At 46.1% G+C, this 14,341-nt stretch overlaps 1 protein-coding gene and 1 long non-coding RNA gene across 2 annotated transcripts; both read left to right on the forward strand.

Annotated features, from left to right (window-relative positions):
* Window positions 1-5,487: 5,487 nt before the first annotated feature.
* Window positions 5,488-7,385, forward strand: LOC135376547 (uncharacterized). The gene is made up of 4 exons (XR_010417736.1): window positions 5,488-5,554; window positions 6,102-6,174; window positions 6,932-6,979; window positions 7,049-7,385. It is a non-coding gene; the product is annotated as an uncharacterized LOC135376547 (long non-coding RNA).
* Window positions 7,386-9,426: 2,041 nt separating this feature from the next.
* LOC135376540 (uncharacterized) lies at window positions 9,427-12,355 on the forward strand. Its single transcript, XM_064609075.1, has 2 exons — window positions 9,427-9,515; window positions 11,321-12,355. The coding sequence occupies exon 2, from the start codon at window positions 11,327-11,329 to the stop codon at window positions 12,353-12,355; it is 1,029 nt and encodes a 342-aa protein (XP_064465145.1). The 5' UTR covers window positions 9,427-9,515; window positions 11,321-11,326.
* The last annotated feature ends 1,986 nt before the right edge of the window (window positions 12,356-14,341 follow it).

Raw genomic sequence — 14,341 nt, forward strand, 5'->3', positions numbered from 1 at the left:
GTACGCGGTGCTTTCTGGGAAAGGCAATTCTCGTCGATGATTTTTCACAAATCTCATTTAAAGCTTCCCGAAGGCTTCAGGAACAGGATTTTACGAAGGACAAAAGAAGCACGTGCGCTTGGAGTGTCCTATAAAAGCCAGGACAGATCCTTACAAACAACTGGAATGTTTTTCTTTTCTACTATAAAGTTACTTTCCGACCTTTCCTATAACTTGGTCTTCGTAGATATTATCCAACCGACACTTCGCCATAGCCACCTATCGGCACGACCCTGCACTCTTAAAAATGAACTTCACCACATAGCACTCTCCTAGCCAACCATCATTGTGAGTGACAGGTGACAGCGTTCTCTCCCCTGATTTTTTTTAAAAACGGGAGGCGTACGCCTTTTTATGACACTTATGCAGAAATGTTAATTGTCACAAAAAGGCGTACGTCTCGCGTTTTCCACAAATCAAGAGTGGCATAGGTATCACTCTGTGCAATGGTTGGCCTTCAGCGTGCTATGTGGTGAAGTTTATTCTTAAGAGTGTGTTGCAGCCGCCCTTCAGCACGCCGTGAAAAAACGGCCCCGGGGGTGTAGGACCTGCACCCCACGGCGTCCTACACCCCCGGGGCCGTTTTTTCACTGATTACTCGAAAAATTACTCAAAAAAGTAACTGATTACAAGTAACGCAATTACTAGTAATGCGTTACGCACAAGTCTGGCTGTCACTCACGATGATGGTTGGCTAGGAGAGTGCTATGTGGTGAAGTTCATTTTTAAGAGTGCAGGGTCGTGCCGATAGGTGGCTATGGCGAAGTGTCGGTTGGATAATATCTACGAAGACCAAGTTATAGGAAAGGTCGGAAAGTAACTTTATAGTAGAAAAGAAAAACATTCCAGTTGTTTGTAAGGATCTGTCCTGGCTTTTATAGGACACTCCAAGCGCACGTGCTTCTTTTGTCCTTCGTAAAATCCTGTTCCTGAAGCCTTCGGGAAGTTTTAAATGAGATTTCTGAAAAATCATCGACGAGGATTGCCTTTGCCACGTGGCATTCATTTCCCGGTATTTAAGCTCCAGAGAGGACCCCAGCACACACGTGCGAAGGCCTGTTGCGCTAGGCCAGGTGGCGTTACAAAGCTTGTGCGTCAGCGCTGACACTTTGAAAACACAGCCGCTTCCTAGCAGACGACACTCATTAAGCAGTAGCCCAGTTGGTGTGCCGTTGCCACGTGTCGTCTGTTGTACGGTTACGACGAAGTCGAAAGGATTGACAAATTATTTCCCAGAAAGTTGCTGAAGCACGTGTACCATATGCAGCAGGATGTTTACAGCAGCTACGTGGTGTTAAAGGGAAAATGAACGCGGGGAATGAAGTGAATAATAACGTACCTGTTGCTCGTGTGGCGCAAGCTGTTCGCTGGAATATTTAGTGGCTCCTCCTGTGCACTGGCTTGCCAAAGTACAAATTTAATTATGCGAAAAATCTCGCTTAACACAAACACGGCGAAAATTAATTCGCAGGGCGCATATATAGAATTGAATAGGGATTTAGCGAAGCGTTTGCCCTCATAACTGAAAATGAGCCAGTGGTTTGGGCATATAGCCTTTCTTGTTTAGATGAGTGAACAGTAATAACGGGACATCTAAAATAAATGGCAAACTGTTTTATGACCCAGCACCCGAATACAATCGTGGTTGGTTAATATGGACAACTCGAATTATGGACGAGTTTTGTGAGGATCAAACTCTTCCAATGCAATTGGGTCTCGTTTATATGTAAACTCGCTTTTCGGACAATGAATGGTTCCAGCAAGGTAGAAACCATATGTAGTCCACGTATTTTTGTCTCGTTATTATGTATGGTATCGATATGGAGGGCAAACGTCTCATCATTCTACGGGAGAGCTGTCGAAAGTAGAACGTTTCGTTGTACAAAGGGAGTTATGCCATCTCTTTCACAGCTGTCCATGAGAACTATAAGAGCAAAGGCGGTTATTTGTGGACACGAATGGCCCGGAAAATGTCATATGACGGCATGACTGTTCCGACATGACGTCCACGGGTGATTGACCCTCGTGCAAGCAGTTGTGCTTTTAGTAGTGCAGTCGCTCTCAGCAGCTTGTGAGAATAGATGCGGTGCAGTTGTCAGGCTCTGGGTGTCGACGACTTTAGCAACGCCAAGTCTGCGGCCACATCTGCTATGGCTCAATTGGGACTACAAACGGGTATTCAATTCTTTGACGACAATGGTGTTGAGCTGCATCGTCTACATGTTGCCGACATTTTGCTGCTCTTAAATCGATGTGCAACCAAGTATATCTGCAAGCAGGCACTAATTCTGGATGTTTTTTTTTTTAAATAAAGCACTATTTTTTGTTATTTCCTCGGTATTCGATAATATGGACGATTCACTTTATGGATGATTTTGGTGGGGACGAAAGTGTCCATATTAACGAGGCACGACTGTAGTTGCTCGTTAGTGAGACGTCTGCTTCCCCACGTAAACGACCCTACAATGGACACACAACAAACAGTCATTGGGCACGCAGTACTTGGTAGCACTGGGCACGCAGTAGCATTCTCACAGCTGTGCAGCGTGCGCGAAATTCTTGACTATTTAGTTTTAGAATCAGCTGTCGTATGTCCGCCTCGTTCAAAAAGACGTCCATAAGTTGTGTTTTTTTTTTTTTTTAATGGACGAAACCTGCGGCTGTGGACATGTACACAATCACGACCACGAAAAATCAACGAAAGCATTGCTAATAAAAACAAGTTAGAGACTACACTCTAAGAAAAAAATGTACGATTTTCAACCCATTTCGGAATAGCTGTATTGCAACCAGACATGTCAATCAAAGCCTCTTACATATTTGGGTAATTCCATTTTAAATTAACCAAGGTCCGCCGATGACATTTTTTCATTTCAGTGAAAAAAATATATGTTGTAAATGACCTTGAGTGAAGACGAAAGCAGTTTCCCGGAGCTTCCTACGATCAAGCAGTGCACAGACGGAGAGAGGAGTAAGGTGGCGCCGTCTTCGCGACGTAATTTTTTCTGGCGACTTTCCAGCCTTACTGATGCCACTTCATTCGCATCGCAGCCCTCATAGCTAGCACACGTAAAGTCTGGGTACTATAGTATACCTCCAGGGAGTGAAAACGGTGTCACTTTAAAGGGACGCTGAAGAAAAAATGCCAAAGTCAGCAGATATGACGAAAATTGCACGTTTTCTAGCGCTCATTGCCTCTCGACGGCAAGTCACATATTCATAAATGAAGTGTGCTTTCAATTGCAATCTTTCCTCCATCGTTCAATATAGAGAAAACTATTCTAACGCGTTTTGTTGCCGAAAGAAATGTCCGTAAATTTAGGTGAGAGCAGAAAATTGCCGATGTTTTGTATGGCATACCTCAGCCCCTGTAATACTTATTCCGATAATTTTGCGGTTACTGAAAGGCCAACGTATCCCTTAAATCCAGCTGCAAAAATATGTTGCATTATTTTAATAGGCTGAACGCAGCGAATTTTTCTCTGTGCCCAGGTCTCGCCGTTGCGGCCTTACACTCCGACTCCACTTACGAGTGGCACGCCATCGCGCGTTTCCCATTTCACAGGGCCTTCGATCTCCCGCCGATGACACTTATTTGTGGACATGTCCACGTCGGCATTCTTATTTACGTGCAACCCTTTTTATATGCCGTTGCAGTGACTGTGAGTTGAGTATACTGACTGACGTTATGTAGCCGAGTATAGCAACAACTTTTGAAACAGTTTTGCCAATGCTGCACATGGTGTGAATTTTTTAATGAAATTTAAATTTGGGAAGCACTGCGTGCGGGTAACGTGAAATTTTTGTCATATCTGCTGATTTCGACATTTTTTCTTCAGCGTGCCTTTAAAGTGAAACCGTTTTCACTCCGGACAGGTATACTAGAGTTCCCAGACTTTACCTGTGCTAGCTATGAGGGCTGTGATGCAAATGAAGTGGCATGAGTAAGGCATGAAAGTCGCGAGAAAAAATTTACTTCGCGAAGACGGCGCCACCTTACCCCCTCTCCATCTGTGGACTGGTTGATCGTAGGAAGCTCCGGGAAACTGCTTTCGTCTTCACTTAAGGTCATTTACAACATATATTTTTTTCACTGAAATCAAAAAATGTCATCGGCGGACCTTGGTCAATTTAAAATGCAATTACCCAAATACCTAGGAGGCTTTGATTGACCTGTCTTAAATATTTTTATTAGTGGCCAATGTAATAAATAAAGCAGCTGGAAAACAAGAAGAAAGTAAAACGGTGACCTTATGTTCGCCTTGAAAGTTACGAGCGTAAGCGTTTGTCCAGTGAGCTTTTGTCTGCGCCCAGGGAGGTACACCGTACGAGCGCTGCAGTCCCTTGAGAAAGTTGTCTGATTTCAGGGAAAGAATCTGACCAAAACGCATTGTGTCGCCAAAATAGTTGTTCTTATGCCAAACACCACAAAACGTTGTCCTCCCCTCTAGCATTACATGATAACTCATTGCAGTTATGCTCCCACATTTGACCCGAACCTGAAAACCATAAACTTCGAATTTAGAATTAGCGCAGCATTTTCTTCCACGTTTATACGTTATCTCTCGTTGTGCCACAAGGGATACCGTTAATTTTTCTCCCTACACTGTTAGAAAATGGCTGGAGCAGTTACACCTGTTAGAAGGTAATGGTTGTCACTATATGTTGTGACTAAAAGGTTGCGAAGTTCTGGCTGCTACCTCACTCTCAAAACAGAACTTCCACGCGTGGCACGTTTTCCCGCTTCTGATTCCGTCAGCCACGGGGGCGTACGCCTTTCTGTTGTAATTTGGATAAATGATGAATTCATTTACCACCACTTTTTACACCCTTTATTAGACGCCATGTTGACGTCGGTGCCACCTATAGAAGTTACCCTTTTTTCAAACCCTTCTTTCTTTCTTCTCCTTGATTTGAATGGCGAATGCATCGGAAAGTACAACAACAGGAAACGAGAAACCTCAGTTATGAGGTTATCGCATAGTTTTGCACGGCGTCGCTTCGTATTTTACACTTTGCCATCCTTGTTTCTTTCTACTTTTTCTTCTCCTCCTTGGAATACGTAGTAAGCAACACGCGTCTTTTTTTTCTAACATGTTGCGTTCACGTGGCTGTGTGTCATCCCTCCTTTTTTTTTTTGTTCGTGTACGTGTTAATTGCGTATTCTGCGAATCCATGCACCACACAACAGTTTCCACGCTCTGTATAATCTGAATCCCTCTCTCGGTCATGGCCATAATCTTAATTACGGTTGGCGTCGAAATCTGTTTATATCCCACGTGCACATGTGGCTGTGAACGCGTGCTTGCAAAGGAAATGCCATGTACAAGGTACTTACTGGAAAGTCAATTCTCGTCGAAGAACTTTCAGAAATCTCATTAAAAACCTACTGGAACGGTCCACGTACAGAGATTTATGAAGTATAATGGAATCACGTAGCCTGTATGGAGTGTCCTATATAAAAGCCAGGCAGTTTCTGTAGTCTACACACATCTGCAGTATCCTCTCTATACAGGTAAGCACTTCTTTGAGAGATAACCGCTCTTTATTACTTCCTGTACTACATAGCATGGTTTGCTGTTTGCATTGCTTTGCGTTGATTATTATGTGGTGTAATGCAATTGAATACATCTAATCACTTCATAACCACGACTCCTTTGGCACAGTTCTAACCATACCACGTTTGTGATATGATAAGACGTCGGTCTGTTCCTCCCTCAAAATATCTCGACTCAAAGATGACTCTGAAAAACGAGGGCGTTGGAAAAAAGACTCCTGTAATAGTGTCCATTTATCATCAGAAAAGCACAACAGGCGAAAAGCGTATTTTCAACGTCAACGTCAAAGTTTTAGAACCCTAACTTCAGATGCGAAACTCGCAAGTCATGTTCTGAGGCTGGAACACATATATAGAAGGACAAACACATACGTGTTTAATATTTCTTTAATCATTTTTCACTTTCGTTGAAACTACACATGGCTGTATCGAAGGAAGTGAGGTTTCTACCAAAACTATTTCTGAGGACTTCAAACAAACAAGTTCTTTTATTCTCTTTCTCCAGGAAAGTTTCAACGATCTCTTCGTGGACACAATGACGCCTCTACGTTTCGCTGTTGTCTTCGTCCTCCTCTTTGGTAACACTAATATGGGATCTAATATAAGATGTTGTGAAAGTTTGATCAAACCAAAAGCTTCATTATGAGAGCTGCGGTTGTTTTCAACTGACAATTATTCTACTATAGCCGGAGGAGATGTCCTAGGATAGCACAAGAACCAGTAATTTATCAAGACCTCCTGCACCCCCCTAACACCGCCCAAATGTTCAGTGACACCCACTAACGTTTTGACCTGTGTATCCCCTACAGGGGGTGCCCTTACGATTTCTGGTTTAGATACATGTCAGTGATGATATGTTATGATAACGTAACTATGATAATGACGCACCCCCACCCAGTTTTTCCAACACCCATCCACGCTTAGAATTCTGGGTAAACCATTGAAAAGAACACACGGTGTTGGAAACATTGGCGGGTTCCAAACTAGGGTTTTTGTCCCCGTCTTTTACCCATAGCGGATCGCTCCAGGATAATTCAGCTTGAGTTAGGTTGAGACTTATTCCGAACCCACTGAAAAACGGCGATATACACCCCCCTATCCTTTCCTTTTTCCTTGAACATGTCCTTCGCCCTAAGACAACAGAAAGTTTTCTACACGAAGGCTTTCCTCGTCATTCGGTAGCACGTTTAGAGAGATGAGGTAGTCACGTGAACAGGTGCGCAGGACGCGTAACAAGCTGTCGAAAGCGCCTGACGCAACAGCTCACCTGGTGGGATCCAAGTTTGGGGGGAACTTGAGTGTGCGAGAAACTCAAAATTCCCCTTTCTTTTTAAGGTGCATTTGTCGCCAGTGAAGCTGCACCTGAAGGACACGAGCTTGAACGTAAGGACTTTTGGAATTATTAACGATGTCACCGTATAGGCATCATTGTGAGGACTTTTCCCTTTGCAGGTCGTCAAGTTGTAGTCGACCTCTGCGCTTGTCTTCCGATTATTTCCGATTCCGATTGCCCTAGCAGAAGTTGCACAGTGGGGAGCGGGTGCAAGAAATGCGCCGATGCCTCGCTATGCCTTTGTATTGATGTCACTTGCCCTGGGAACAGTTGCACATCGGCAAGCAAGTGTAAGACATGCTCCGGCTAAGGATGAACAACATGGTTGACCGGCATCTCTTAACTACGAAATGATCAATTGCATGTATATGAAATAAGAGACCCTGGTCTTCTCTTTTACTAACATGGTCATGGGTGGCGGGAACTTTTGAGGGCAATAAATTGTACTAAGCAGCAGACATTGCGTTCGTTTATTTCTCTTTCGATTTTCTGTACAACTGCATTTACACCGTGCGCCTGCACAACTGCACGCCGTGCAGCGATAACAACACGTGCAGTCTGAAAGCCCAACTTTACTGCGTAACACTCTCGCCATCGACCATTTTTCCGAACGATACATTTATCGGTTCACAGAAGAGTGGAGCTTTATTCTAGGGATTATCGTATACATCCAGATTGTCACGGAAAAGCGCGCGCAAATCTCGAGAAAGAACAAATCTACTGGAAAGAGGACAGTATCATATTCTGAACAACCATGATCCTGAGCGTAGTAAGGGTCAGTTCTCACTTGGCGACGCTGCGCACCCTTCGAGACTGACAATGTTTCGTAAGGAGTGCCTATTTCACAAATTGGGGTGTGCGCCTGTTCATGTTGAATATGCGCCCGTCGAGACTGACCAAGGGGAGGCCAGGAGAACCTGTTAGGTATTTCACACGTTGGGGAGTGTTTGAGTTTATGTGGAATATGCATCCGTATATCTCACGTATATACCCGTATATATATATATATGACGTAAGGAGTGCCTTTTATCTATTTCAAAAGTTGGCGTGTGGGCCGGCTGATGTAGAATATGCACCCGTGAAGGCTGACAAAGGTTAGGTCAAGAGAGCCTTCACCTGACCTAACCTTGGTCAGTCTCGACGGGTGCATATTCTGCATGAAGTCACCAAATCCCCATCGTGTGAAATACATAAAAGGCTCTCCTGACAAAACCTTCGCCACTCTCCACGGGTGCACAGTCTACATGAACTGACCCACTGCCACACGTCCAAATAACGTAAGAGTCTCTCATGACCTAAACCTTGGTCAATCTCGAGGGGTGCATATTCTACATGAACTGACCCACTCCGCAACGTGTCAAATATGTAAGAGGCTTCGATTGACATGTCTTCAATATTTTTATTAGTGGCCAATGCAATAAATAAAACAGGTGGAAAACAATAAGCAAATAAAACGGTGAGCTTATGTTCGCCTTCAAAGTTACGAGCGTAAGCGTTTGTCCGGTGAGCTTTTGTCTGCGCTCAGGGAGATACACCGTATGAGCGGTGCAGTCCCTTGAGAAAGTTGTCTGATTTCAGGGAAAGAATCTGACCAAAACGCATTCTGTCGCCAAAATAGTTGCTCTTAGGCCAAACTCCAAAGCGCGTGGTCCTCTCCTCTAGCATTACATGATAACTCATTGCAGTTATGCTCCCACATTTAACCGAACCTGAAAACCATAAGCTTCGAATTCAGAATTATCCCATCATTTTCTTCCAAGTTGATATGTTATCTCTCGTTGCACCACAAGGGAGACCGTTAAGTTGTCTCTCCCTACACTCTTAGAAAAATGGGTGAAACAGTTACACCTTTTAGAAGGTTATAGTTTTCACTATATGTTGTGCCTAAAAGGTTGCAAAGTTCTGTCTGCTACCTCACTCTCAAAACAGAACTTCAACGCATAGCACGTTTTCCCGCTTCTGATTGGGTGAGCTACAGGGGCGCACACCTTTCTGTAGCAATCTGGATAAGTGATAATTTCATTTACCACCCCTTTTTACACCCTTTATCAGATGCTATTTTGACCTAGGTTGCAGCTATAGAAGTTACTCCTTTTCCATACCCTTCTTTCTTTCTTCTCCCTAATTTGAATGGGGAATGTACCGGAAAGTACAACAACAGGAAACGAGAAACCGCAGTTATGAGGTTATCGCATAGTTTTGCACGACGTCGCTTCGTATTTTACACTTTTTTCATTCTTCTAATAAATATATCTTCCCGTACGTGTTAATCAACTTTAAAAAGAAGCATCCAGTAGGACATTCACTGCTTGTACAACAACAACAAAAAAAAAGTAAGGTAAGTACGGATTATTGCAGAAATTGAGGAAGCAATAAGAGGTGCGATGAGTATCACCGTCGCTAGCTTCCAAATGCGGCGCTGGGAAGCTTGACGGAAAGACAAAAGGCGAGTCCACGACCCAGGTTGCAGACGTTGCAAAATATAAGGAGGAGTAATGCTGAGCTGGTTAATCCGTACCCGTTTACCGAGCTCCCCACATTTCATGCGAGTAGTCTCCAGACATCACGAGGAAACTGTAGGAAACGGTAAGTGCACTACATCTCGCCGCGTGGGGCTCGAAGGGCGTGTTAGGACGAGTGTCGCAGTTTCCCAACTTGTTGCCGTTCAGTTGTTTGTACTGTGACCAGGGCCGCCGGGGATGGGGCCAGTGGCGTCGCCAGGGCACGCGTCACCCGATGCGGGAGCTCTTTACGTCACCCTCCGCCCCACCCATGTCCCATTAACGGATACCTTTCCGTACCAGGCGATCACCATCAATACACGTATTACACCACACTCAGAAAAAAAAAAGCCTCGTAGAAGGCTCCTTATTTTGTTTTTGGCGTCATCGTGCCGCAGAGAATGGGAGGAAGCGGCAGTATTGGTACTGCGCGTCACCCCTTCCATCGCTTCACCCAGTGCGGACCGCACCCCCTGCACCCCCCTAGTGACGCCACTGGATGGGGCCCCAGGGACAGTTTAGGGGATTGGCGCAAAAAGATAAAGCACCGGCTTGGACACAAGAGGCAACAAACTTTACTCGTAACGTTCCGACGCGGGCATCCTCATCGGACAAACGCGAAACAAAATAGCACAGGTCCGAGCTCAGCTTTATGCCTTCGTCATGTTCATGTAGCATTCCGGTAGGGGCCCATTGTGGCTGTTGCGACCACTGTTATCAGAATGAATATACCAAGATTTCAGAAATCCCCCCTCCACCTATGTTCACAACCTGCTAGATATTATAATGACCATGTCATAATCGGCCATCCCCATGAGGATCCCGTCCGCACGATCCGCTAGGGGCGCTACTCATCGGCACGCGAGATCTACATTATGATTGGAGAATGGAAATTTGAATTTTGAACGCGTAGAAGCGGACGTAGGACTACCGTAGCAGACGACAGCGACAGCTCCTATGAAAACGCGTAGAATGATGATGATAATCAACCCCAGAATGAAACATCTTCTGTGGAATATCCACCGCTTGTGCAGAAATACTAAGGCAAGCTGAAGTACGAAGTATTGCACAAATTGAGGAAGCAAGAAGAGGACCGATGAGTAACACCACCGCTAGCTTCCAAATGCCGCGCTGGGAACAGGTGCCTACGACGCCTACGACATGGTCGCTGTAATAAACCTCTACCCGAGAAACTTCATCATGACGTTGGTAGACAAACCGAAACCAAAACAGATCGGAAGGGCAGAGCTGGGTTCCACGACTGGTCAATTGTACTCTGCCTCCTATTGAAAGAAAAGTAGGACCGAAGGTCGCGTCCCTTTCAGAGATCATCGTAATCCCCTCAAGACCGCGGCTTTCGGGTACAGTGGCTAGCCACTGTATTTCGGGCACGACCGTTCGCCACTAGCTTTGAACGTAGTTCAACTCTACCAAACTCGTGGCCCAAAATTATATTTTAAAATGTACACGTCGGAAAATTAAGGGTATTCACCTTCAGAGAGTTTTTGCCGTTGCGTGAGAACACTTTTACGAATTTTTCACCATAGGAAATTTTGTTGCCGTTTTGTTGCCAACTTGTTGCCGTTCAGTTGTTTGCACTGTGACCGTGTGACGTTGGTTGTTCTATGCTGTGGCAGTTGCGAGATGGACTTCTGCATGTGATTGAAAGCTTGCATTTCGAGTAATACCACGAGTGCGGCGAATGCTACAACGAACATGCATGGCTCGTGTGGGGGGGGGGGGAAGAAACTGAATGGGTTCTTTGAATCTATAGGTGTCTCGTTCGCAAAATTCTTTCGCAAACATCGTGGCTCTGACAACTTTCACAGAACTGAACTGCAAACTGTCGTTGTCTGCCCATGCCCCAACTCTACCTACTTCTCTTTACAGAACAACATGACATTTAACGGCGCGGGAGACGCACGGAACTACGTTTCGAGCCACCCGGAGATCGCCGAGACCGCTCGACAAATTCCGTTCCTTGATCCCGCAACGGTGACATCAAGAATTTTCTCTGTGCGGAACGTCTTCAAACGAAAAGGCGTTGACATCGCAAAATCCTGTTCCAGGAATGCTGAGGCAGGATACTGGTTGCTTGAGCACGTGACACTCTGCAATCGAATCTTATTTTCCGTTGATGTTCAGCTCCACGAAAGTAAGCCAGGAGAGCTGAATGTCTCCCGAATACCGTCAAATGATTGCACCTTATTATCTGAGGTTGCGTTGCTGGACTCTCTGTTCCTGATCTGCTGGCTCGTGAAACAACACCCCTGCATACAACGAATAGATCTGTACGAAACAAGCCTATTTGTCCACTTCCCGACGGCCCTTAAACTTGCCCTCGTACACGGCTCTAACATTAAAAGCGTCAAAGCAGGCACCCGAAAGGTATGCGCACACCACAACGTGTTTCTTGAAGGCATCAGACCCGAGAGCATGCTAGAGCATTTTAAAGCACGCTACCTCAAGCTGGATATCGAGTCCGCGTCACGACTCTCGGAAGGACTCAAGAGGTCACCGCAGTTGAAATCTGTTGTCCTACACTACTGTGGCGTCAGCAAAGAGGGGATGAAGCTCCTGTTGAAAGCACTTCAGCAGTGCAACCACTTGACGTCTCTGCAAATCCGTGATTACAGCTTCAAGAAAGCTGCCGCTGTGCATCTGGCGGAAATTGTAAAACGCAACAGATACCTGAAGGACCTCTTTCTCTATCACACGCCTGACGATGTATTGGAAATTATCGCGATTGCGCTCAGAGAGAACAGTTTGATCGAGGATTTGAAAATAAATGAATCTAATGATAGTGCTCGTAGTATGCCCCACATTTCTGATGCCTTGAAGACGAACGGGACAATAAGAACGCTCGAGCTTAATAACTGTGGTGTGGGGGAAACTCGGTTCAGTTTGCTCAGGCTCTCAAAGTGAACGGAAAAATGGGTGGAGCAGTTACACCTTTATGAAGGTAATGGTTGTCACTATATGTCGTGCTCAGTGGCGTAGCCAGACCTCCAAGGTAGAGGGGGCTCGATACGAAAACTCGCCCCCCCCCCCCGCTGGTCCTGGGTGACATGCTTGTGCACACTGCAAAATGCGGGTGGAAAAAAAAAAGTAAAAAAATGGTACGAAAATAATTGATTTGGACGTTCACAATACGATTATATGTATAGGCTGTCATGACCAGGGTTGGGTACCGTAAACGCAAAAACGAGAAACGGTAATTACCGAAATTCAACAGGAAACGAAAATGGAAACGGAAACAAATTTTTTTTAGCTTCCCCTACCACAAGCCGAAACGGAAACGAAATTCAAAAGTGGTAACGTTAACGGAAACCAAATTCGCAGGACGTTTCCCAGAGTGTTTTCGCGTTACCATGAAAATTATATATGTCCGCACTATTCTTCCAGTCATCATTCATTCATTCATGGACGCGAAAGTTTTGGATGACGTGTTATTTTGGCGCACGAGCGGATACTTTTGAAACTTAAAGGCATGTATTTCCGCAACCTAGAGAGGCATCTACTAGCCAAAGAAGCCACTCATTTCAGAAGTGAAGCGTGCACGCGGAAGCTCGCGACTTCCCATCCGTCCCTCTGCGCCCGCTGACCAGAATGCTTCAACAGTCCCCTCAAGTGGCATACGTAACCGCTGTAGTTATGCGGAGGCCGCCCGGCCCCGAGAGACGGATTTGCCTGCACAGGTGCAGCCCAACGCGATCCCAGCAGCCACTGGGAGTGACGGCCTCACTAGGTCTCTCTTGCCGTTGTTCCTATCTGAGCTGACTGCGATTGTAGCTGCCTTCCCTTCCCAGCTGGCTGAAGTGAGGGCCTTCCTAGCACTGAAGGACCTCTTTCCCTAGTAAGGATGGAGTTTTAAGTCGGCTACTTTCGTCCAGTGGAACGCACGCGGGCTTCGCAACAAGCTGCCCGATTTGAAACCTTTCCTCTTGAAGTACCAGACACCTGTGCTAGCTATCTGCGAAGCCTACATTCCTTCCAGCTTTCGTCTAAGTGGATACACTGTTTTTACGCTGGGCAAACCCTCTGGAAGTCGTACTATTTTGTGCGTCCGAGACGACTTTACTGCCGCCTTGGTGTTATCATATCATGACCCCTTCGATTACACTCAGTGCAAGGTACGTTTGGGAAGCACGGACTTCACAGTGGTGAGTGTATACATCCCCCCTTCCATTGCGGTGACGCCATCGCAGATCCGGGCGATCTTCACAGGCCTCATTTCTTGTTCTGGGCGATATAAATGCGCGTCACCCATTGTGGGGCAGCAGGAAAACAGACAGTCGGGGGAAGATCTGGGCAGACGTTTTGGAGGACCTACATTTGCATCTGCTTAATGATGGATCGCCCACTTTCCTCACCCGAACTTTTCAAACTGATACCCTGGACGTTGCCGTCTGCTCCAGCGATGTTTTTCCACATCTCACATGGTCTCCTGGTCCTGATGGCCGAGGCAGCGATCACCTTCCCATCTTCATTTCGTTCGACGGTTGTGCAGGCCGTGCTCGCAGGCGGTGGGTCACTCTCATCCATTGGAAATCCTTCCGCAATGAATGTGCCATCCGCATGGGCGAGGACATGTCCTCGGAGGGCGTAACTTCTCTCCTTCAGGACGCCCTGCAGCGGTGCAGCTCACGTGTGAAAGTGATCCCTGGCCACCATGGAAGGAGTCCCCGAGTTGAGAAGCTGAGGGCGTATAGGCGACGCGCAGAGCGCAAAGCTCGTAGATCTGGCATCCTCGAAGATATCCAAGAGGCCCGTCGTGCCGCAAAGCTTGTCTCCAAGGCCTTAGCGGCGCTGGATCGGCAGCGATGGAGGAAATTTTGTACAAAGCTTACGCTTTTGTCTGTCCTGTAAAAGTATGGCGTGTGCTGCGGTCCCTCAAGGATGCACCTCCCT

This window comes from Ornithodoros turicata, unplaced genomic scaffold (assembly GCF_037126465.1).
Source record: "Ornithodoros turicata isolate Travis unplaced genomic scaffold, ASM3712646v1 ctg00001143.1, whole genome shotgun sequence".
Classification (NCBI taxonomy): Eukaryota; Metazoa; Arthropoda; class Arachnida; order Ixodida; family Argasidae; genus Ornithodoros; species Ornithodoros turicata.

What these genes read in the sequence shown, in the direction of transcription:
- LOC135376540 (XM_064609075.1), top strand. Translation starts at nt 11,327, where the DNA reads ATGACATTTAACGGCGCGGGAGACGCACGGAACTACGTTTCGAGCCAC.